We start from the raw sequence: 8,432 nt of genomic DNA on the forward strand, positions 1-8,432 counted from the left end.
AAAAGCCTGCTGAGTTGCCAAAGAATGTGAAGCACCTACCGCACACACAGACGACACTGGCCCGGAGACAAGAAGCTCATCTGACATAGATGTTGACCAAGTTCGGCATCTTCCTGTATGAAGCAAGGGCACGGGTTTCATTTTTTATTTCCACCGCAACAAAAATCTAAGTAAGATGAAATAAATCAAGGCAACATGCTTGTTTTTTCTGACAAGATATGCCGGTTACTCTGTTTCAAGCTTTTGTTCTCTTAATAATATATTATTACTGAGATGTATCAATGGTTCTGACCGACTTAATGCTTGAAACTAGAATGAGCAGAATTACAAAGCTGTTTGATCAACACTGACAAATACAAAACTGCTTTATCTAAGCCAGAATGTCTTATTTCAAGCATCTTATCCTTTTCATCTGTTCACATATTAAGAAAGGATAATGACTAAATGGAATTTTGGTCATAATCAAAATGACAGTAAAGTTGCAGGCTGTAAAATCAAAGTAAAGAGCTGAATGATACTATGAAGCTCCATTACGAGTGACACCTTAACATTACACTTTCATGTGATTCATTGTTTATATACAAATATTGATTAGTGCAGCTTTAAATATCAAGTTTTCAGTTTAAAGCTATTATTATAACAGCAATGTATGAATAACAATGTGGAAACAGTGTGAAAGGGAAGAACTATTAGCTCAATGTGCAGCTCCCCTCGGCTTTACTGTTCTGGTTCACTCTCATCGTCCCATAGCGTCGTGTTCCACCACAGCAGGCAGCTGTTTTCAGAGAACAATAAAAAGCCACTGAACACTACCTGCTCTGTGCACGCCATGGATGTATGAAGAGAACTGGATACAGCGAAAAATGTTGGACTGCCGAATATAAAATGACCCAGATCTTCTGCATCATTGGGCCAATAGAGCAGCGCACTAGAGTTTCCTTTAACCTCGCCTCCCAGCCGCTCCGTCAGGATCACTCATATTGAATGGCAGTTCATTATGACGAGGAAACATTCTCTGGATTCAACAATTCGTGGATTTTACCACTTTTAGGACCTGATGATTTAAGTAAGGGTTATAAAAGTGTTCGTACTGGGAAGTCTCACGTCTATTTCCCAATGTGAGTCAATGGGAAAGTCTTTCTGGGCACAATGGCATTGTGGGTCCCTGAAGTTGCACGGTTTGGCCACTACAACAACTCTTCCTGGGGGCTTGGTATAGACACATTTAGCAAATAGCTGGTGAACTCCCTCAGGAGTTAGTAGAGACTAAAGCAGAGCTAAAAGAGAGAATATTGGATTTACATTCATCAGCTGGCCAGAAATACAACTGAACAATAATGTAGCACTGTTACTGTAGCACTGCTGGAGGTGTCCATAAGCAACTGTTGGCTAACATCTGTCCCACGGCCCACAAGCTGCCCTCTGGCAAGAGGTTCTGCAGCATAAGGAGCAGAACAACCAGATTCTGCAACAGTTTCTTTCCCCAAACCGTCAGACTGTTGAACCAAAACTTTTTCTCCTGAGCAATGTGATGTGAACTCCACTCTAAGAACTCTTAAATATATATATTTTATTTATATAAAGTACATTTATATTTTAAGTACACATTTTATTTTATATTCATGCATCAGCACCACAACACTTTTAAATATTTATGACCTCTTACTCAGTCACTTTTACAGTAAGCCAGGACAACGAAATTTCATTTGAATTGTACTTTGTATAATCTCTAAATGACAATAAAGTTTTTTGATTGATTGATTTTGACATCTGTTATTGCAGGTTTAAAGAATAGGTCAAGAGGAGTCAATGACAGTTTGACACACATTTCTGTCTGTACCTAAAGGGTACAATTGGCCTTATAGGCAGAAGTCCTAGTAGCTGAGACACCACTAAGTATGAGAGGAAAATATGTCTTTTGGGTTATTTGGGTAAAACATGTTGAACTAGCCTTCTCCTTTTGTACCCTCTCTCTGACTAAGGATAACTAAAGTCTCCTCCATTCAAGTCAACTGACACAACTCTAAGCTAAGTATGTCAGTGAGTATCTCTGCCCCGCACATGTAATTGAGCCCCCTACTTATTCTCTCAAGATTTGACTTCACATTCACATCTGCAGCTCTGTGAGCATACTCTGAGGTTTCTGCACTCAGACAATAACTTACAGTCATCACTCCAGTTCTGCAGATTGGGATGACATGAAAGCTATTAAACAATTCAGTCTCTCAGCAGGAAGGAAACACACACACACACACGAAGAACCAATGCAGACAAATTCAAGTGGTCTCCAGAAAAGTGACAGGTGTTGATGTGTTCATTATACATCTCTTAAGTATGCATCGCTGCTTTCTGGCACACAGACTGGTGACTGGCCTTCAAACTGAATATGTCACTACAGCTAAAACAACACTTTGGCCTTTGATACATCTCCATTCTACACTGCCAACCCACTATAATTAGAGTTTATGGATATGTTTTTACTGCTTGTGTGTGAATAATTAGCTCTTGTGTAGTGGAGGTAAACTTTGTGTAATCAATCATAAGTTTGCAGTTTCACAGGTGGAAGACAAATGCTGTGTGTCAGTGAGTCATTTTCTTTACATAGCACCGTTGCGTGTCTTGTTGGGTATAATTTAACATTTGGGACGATCAGCAGGTTCCCATCCTTTGACTCATACATTCATCACTCATAGCTGGATCCAGGTCTGAGAGCAGAGACACGCAACCCAAGTGTGAGGAGAGAGTGAAAGAAACACGCACACACACACACACACACAATGTGACTGTAGTTTCTCTCTCCCGTTACCTGAGGCTACCCGTGTCTTCTCATGCTCGTCAGCATTTCACACCAAGTAATTACACGCAACACACTTATTTACAGTTAATTCCCAGAGAGAGCAGCCTGCTTGTTTATCACTCACTTTGTGATTAAGCATGTTCGGTATGTGTCAGTCAGAGTAAAAACTACACACAAAAGAAAAGCTCAGACTCAAGGAGAGTTGTGAGAGTGACAACAAATATATCAGAAATCCTTTATACAAAATCTCCCAAAGTCATAAATATATTAAATACATTTATTCAGAGACGAGAAGGTAAATAAAGTTAAATGCAAAAAAAACCTCAAACAATATAAAAACATACATTTCACATTATGGACTGAAAAGCACATTGGACATCTGCAAAGTTTAAACTCCAAAGAGCCAATTGTGGTGTGTGTTAGAAAGCAGAGCTGCATTAGTGTCAGGGTGTGTGAACACTGAGGACCATGCACTGTACTGCCACCTGGTGGCCTGAGGTCCTCCTGTCCTGTCCTCACTAAAAATGTGTCCAATGGCACAATAGATTCAACAAACAGAGAAGAAAGAGCAAATCAAAGCATACTTGTGATGACTCTTTGTATTGCATGTGTTTGAACATGTGACTTTGTGTGTGTGTGTCAAACTACTTTTGCTGCCATCTTGACCAGGACTCTTGTATCTGAATGAGAACTTCCTGAAAATGGCTAAATACACTTTGTCTTAACTTTGCTTTTATAGATTTTAGACCTAGAATAAGAATTTTGATAAGAATAAAACAAAAAAATAAAAGGCAGATGAAGATGTCAATCATCCAGGAGGCTAATCTGTCACGAGATGGTCCAGAGGTCAGCAGCTACAGTCCCTTCTGCACAGCTGAGCGTTGCAGACGAGGCTCTTCAGCATCCTGTCATGTTCTCTTTGTCCTTATGTCCCCAGAAATATTCAGCAGTTAGCAGATGTGATGTCATCTTTTGAAAAGGCTGTTAATAGCTTTGATTTCATCAGTGGACAGAGGAGAAAGACTGTAGCCTCTCAGCTCAGGTTTCCCTGCAAACAAACAAAAAGACACAGCATGCTCACACTGCTGGGAAGACATTCAGTGTACCAACAGAGCAGCTATGACTTCAGCCACCATCAAGTTCTAACGAGCCATCGTTCACAAAAAAGTAGCAACTGACAGGTTCCCCTTGCAATGGATTTGATTGTGCCGCGGGTCTTTTTTTAAAATAACATGAAGGATTTCCCATTTCAACTGGTTTACCAGAGGAATCATTATTGAGCAGTCCCTGAAGCAGACATTCATAGTTCAAGGACACATCAGCATCCATGGGAGATGGAACATAAGTTAATGGAGACATTCTTCCACTATGCAGTGACTGCAGAAATATTTCAGACATGATGATAAGTGTTCTCTCAGATTCAGAACTGTTCAAGTGGATGAATCTGCACCAGTATCAGAAGAAGCCTACATCTTGTGACATAGCACACAATATATTGTGGTCCAATACAACACCACCAACATCTACAACCAGAGTTGAATCTGAAACTGAAGCAGTCACACAGGAAGCACGTACTGCAGAGGCAGTGGGGCAGCACTGGATTGTATGTACAGGCGTTTATCGTGTTTACTGTGTCCACGGTCAAATGTGACGCGAGCCTAATCATAAATGGCACGTTATAGCTTTGCACCCCAATATTGAACTGAACTCAAAATAGTTTGACATTTTGGGAAATACGGGCCTGGGAGTACGCCCATCCGGTCTACATGCGTTTTGTGCATCTGGAGAAGGCGTATGACCCGGTCCCCCGGGTGATACTGTGGGAGGCGCTGCGGGAGTATGGGGTGAGGGGGTCACTTTTGAGGGCCATCCGATCCCTGTACGCCCAAAGCGAGAGTTGTGTCCGTATACTCGGCAGTAAGTCGGACTCGTTTCCAGTGAATGTTGGCCTCCGCCAGGGCTGCGCTTTATCACTAATCCTGTTCGTGATTTTCATGGATAGGATATCGAGGCGTAGTCGTGGAGGAGAGGGGTTACAGTTCGGTGACCTGAGGATGTCATCGCTGCTCTTTGCAGATGATGTGGTCCTTATGGCATCATCAGTCTGTGACCTTCAACAGTCACTGGATCGGTTCGCAGCCGAGTGTGCAGCGGTTGGGATGAGGATCAGCACCTCCAAATCTGAGGCCATGGCTCTCAGCAGGAAACCAGTGGATTGCCTACTCTGGGTAGGGAATGAGCCCTTACCCCAAGTGAAGGAGTTCAAGTACCTCAGGGTCTTGTTCGCGAGTGAGGGGACGATGGAGCGAGAGATTGGCCGGAGAATCGGAGCAGCGGGGGCGGTATTACAGTCACTTTACCGCACCGTTGTGACGAAAAGAGAGCTGAGCAAGAAGGCAAAGCTCTCAATATACCGGTTGATCTTCGTTTCTACCCTCACCTATGGTCATGAAGGCTGGGTCATGACCGAAAGAACGAGATCACGGGTACAAGCGGCCGAAATGGGTTTTCTCAGACGGGTGGCTGGCGTCTCCCTTAGAGATAGGGTGAGAAGCTCAGCCATCCGTGAGAGACTCGGAGTAGAGCCGCTGCTCCTTTACGTTGAAAGGAGCCAGTTGAGGTGGTTCGGGCATCTAGTAAGGATGCCACCTGGGCGCCTCCCTAGGGAGGTGTTCCAGGCACGTCCAGCTGGGAGGAGACCCCGGGGAAGACCCAGGACTCGGTGGAGAGATTATATCTCCTCACTGGCCTGGGAACGCCTCAGGATCCCCCTACTGGAGCTGCTGCCCCTGTGACCCGATCCCGGATAAGCGGTAGACGATGGATAGATGGATTTTGGGAAATACGCTTATTCACAGTTTAACCATGTGTTTTTTTTAAGTTGATTAGACCGCTGAGCACCTCTACCACCACAGAGCCTCACAGTGACAACAAGACTCCTGGAAGCCAACGTGTCTGGATGTTTGCCAAAAAAAAGTTCTTCCATGCAACTCAAGATAAACCACTTAGTGTTTTGATTTATACATACATTTGTGTACAGATTAAACAAACAAGGCACAATTGGTAATTAGTCAGCTTTAAATGTGCTTCCATCCTTAATGCTCATCAGCTCTTAACTTTCAAACATGAGAGTATCTTGACAGCAACAAGCAAATAAGTATTCCTTTAAATGAGCACGTTGCAGTGGGCCATTTGAACAGCTGAAATGCTTCATACCTTGCATCTCATTTAGACGATTGACTTTTGCTTTCAGTCCTTTGCGAAGTTCGTTTATCTCCTTGTCCAGCTGCTCTTGGTCTACAGGTGACAGAAAACAAGTTCTGGATGATCTCATATGTAGCCACAATATGTGCACAACAAAAATATTTATGTTCAAATGGATGATGGAAATGTATCCAATAAATGTTGATTTTATTAACTGGATTTTTGTACCTTTCTGAATCATCTCTCTCGTCTTCAATTTGGGAAATTTGATGAACATGTTTCCGAAGCAAACCTTCACTTTCTCTGCAAATGACATCAGTTTTTATTCAACAACTAAACACCTGACTCATATCCACAGTGAATTGTTTACATAACCTAAAACAATTGGTCCATGATGTTACTCATTGAATGTGGGAGCTAAGATGTGCAGGAGCACACTGAAACTTCCACATGAATGAAGCCTTTCCTCCTCTCTGACGGCCACCTGTGTTGAGGGCCGGGTGGCTCACCTTCACTCACTTCAGTCTTCAATGCGTTTAACGCCTCTCTGTTCCTGTTTCTCCTGCTGTCCAAGTCCACAATCTGAAACATCCACACAGAACATTACTTCTCTACATTATACAGCAGGTGATGCTGCTTTTTCATTATGGAATGTAGAGGAAAAAAGCTAATATAATTTTTAAAAAGTTCATTTAGCTAACGCTTTTGTCCAAAGCGACTTACAATAAGTGATGAGGATACAACTCTGAACAGCAATAATCTTACAAGTTCAAATAAGCCAACTAATTTAAGTGCTACTTATAGAAAATAAGATGTTTTTTTAATTTATTTATATTTATTGGCTTTCAAAACAGGTGGCTGATCTGGCGTGGGGGGCGGGGCTTCAGCTGAGAGGGGCGTTGAAATGTGAGTGACAGCAAAACAAAGAAGGCTGAGGACCTTCCTCTATCATGCTGCCTTCAGGAAATGTAGGTACCTCGAGAAGTATGACTCAACACTTTCTATACACATATTCCTGTGAAAAACTGACACCAGTGACAAAGTTCAGTTAAGCAAACTGTCTTAGACCATACTCAGTACCAGCAGCAGTATAAGAGCAATAAACTATGACAGATGTGCAGTTCAACAGACACACTATAGAGATTGATGTGTCCCACTTCCACATAGCACTGAAGACAACACGATGATAGAGGAAAGTCCTCAGCCTTCTGTTTTGCTGTCACATTTTTGTGCTCACATTTTAACGCCCCTCTCATCTGAAGCCCCGCCCCCACGCCACATCAGGGCCAGAAGTCTGAAACTGAAAAAAAAAGATCTGAAACTGAAAACATAAAAAAAAAAAAAGAACTAAAATATATATGAAAAAATAAATAATTTATTCAAAAGAATTACAGAACTGAATCAGAATAATATTCAACCTGAAAAACTTTCCATACACTTATTTTTAGTTTGGATATATTATTGTATTTCTCAAAGATCAACATTTTATTTATCAAATGATCAAAACGTTTGGCCCGAATTTAGCTCCATAAAACCACAAGTCCACAAGAAGCTAGCTACTTAGCCTTGCTGCTAACATTCTGGGTGCTCCCTGGTGGCCGTGCTCTGCAGATTAAGTATGTAGTTACCTGTTGTTTAATGGTGAGAACTTCCTCAGCTCCCTCCTCAACTTCTGTCAAATACTCCAAAACACGCTGCGATACAGAGTCCATGGTGGCTGTGTCGCTGTAAAATTACATCCGGAAATTTTCCGTCTTCCTTTTTCAGTTTACTGGTGGATCGTGAAGTTTTTATATGCACACCGCCACCTACTGAGCAGGAGGTTGTAAAATGATGCTATTTTACCCATGGATATATATCTCAATGATTTAGCCTATTTCTAAAATTCTTCTCATCAACCTTGTGTCACGAAAGAAAGTAAACTGTGCCTTCCTCGTAGCTCTACGACTGAAAACAGAAAGGACCTCGTGTTAATTCTTCTTCTGACGCGATTTGCGGAAAACTAGACGAAACACAAGCGTATTGATGCCTACAAACTCTGCTTCTTCTTCGGTTTTATGGCGGGTGGCAACCAGCGTTAAGGTGTATTACCGCCACCTTTGGTGTTTAGTGTCTCTCGACAGTACTTTTGATTCCTGTAGCTGACAGTGCTCACATAATCCTGATGGATGTGTCTTTATTAAGTGCAGTGTTTTATCTGAAAATGATGAGTTCTTTTTAAAATCCTGAAAGCTTTATTCTTTTCTTTCACTGCTGTAGCACACTCCTCTGTCCACCAGGGAACAGCCTTTCTCTTCATTCTTCCCTTACTTTACAGCTTCTAGCAATGGTGTTTTAAACTCGTTAATATCTTCATTTAAGTCTAATTGATCCATTCTTATTTCACATATATAGTTAAATAATTCCCATTTTGCACTACTAAATAACCATT

At 41.8% G+C, this 8,432-nt stretch overlaps 1 protein-coding gene across 2 annotated transcripts; it reads right to left on the minus strand.

Annotated features, from left to right (window-relative positions):
* Window positions 1–3,060: 3,060 nt before the first annotated feature.
* Window positions 3,061–8,068, minus strand: pdrg1 (p53 and DNA-damage regulated 1). Of its 2 annotated transcripts, XM_029430660.1 has the most exons (5): window positions 7,630–8,061; window positions 6,511–6,583; window positions 6,230–6,304; window positions 6,014–6,094; window positions 3,061–3,845 (listed from the first exon to the last, which is right to left on the minus strand). In XM_029430660.1, the coding sequence occupies exons 1-5, from the start codon at window positions 7,711–7,713 to the stop codon at window positions 3,763–3,765; spliced, it is 396 nt and encodes a 131-aa protein (XP_029286520.1). In that variant the 5' UTR covers window positions 7,714–8,061; the 3' UTR covers window positions 3,061–3,762. The 2 variants fall into 2 exon arrangements, with proteins under 2 accessions (XP_029286520.1, XP_029286521.1); XM_029430661.1 differs by lacking the exon at window positions 6,230–6,304 and having other exon boundaries at window positions 7,630–8,068.
* Window positions 8,069–8,432: the final 364 nt, after the last annotated feature.

Source organism: Cottoperca gobio, chromosome 5 (genome assembly GCF_900634415.1).
Source record: "Cottoperca gobio chromosome 5, fCotGob3.1, whole genome shotgun sequence".
NCBI classification, from domain to species: Eukaryota; Metazoa; Chordata; class Actinopteri; order Perciformes; family Bovichtidae; genus Cottoperca; species Cottoperca gobio.

Excerpts from the sequence above, each read along its gene's own strand:
- pdrg1 (XM_029430660.1), bottom strand. The coding sequence starts at position 7,713 with ATGGACTCTGTATCGCAGCGTGTTTTGGAGTATTTGACAGAAGTTGAG. Across the intron at positions 6,305-6,510 it reads GAAGACTGAAGTGAGTGAAG|AGAAAGTGAAGGTTTGCTTC; the intron begins GTGAGCCACCCG and ends TGTCATTTGCAG. Across the intron at positions 6,095-6,229 it reads GAGAGAGATGATTCAGAAAG|ACCAAGAGCAGCTGGACAAG; the intron begins GTACAAAAATCC and ends TGTCACCTGTAG.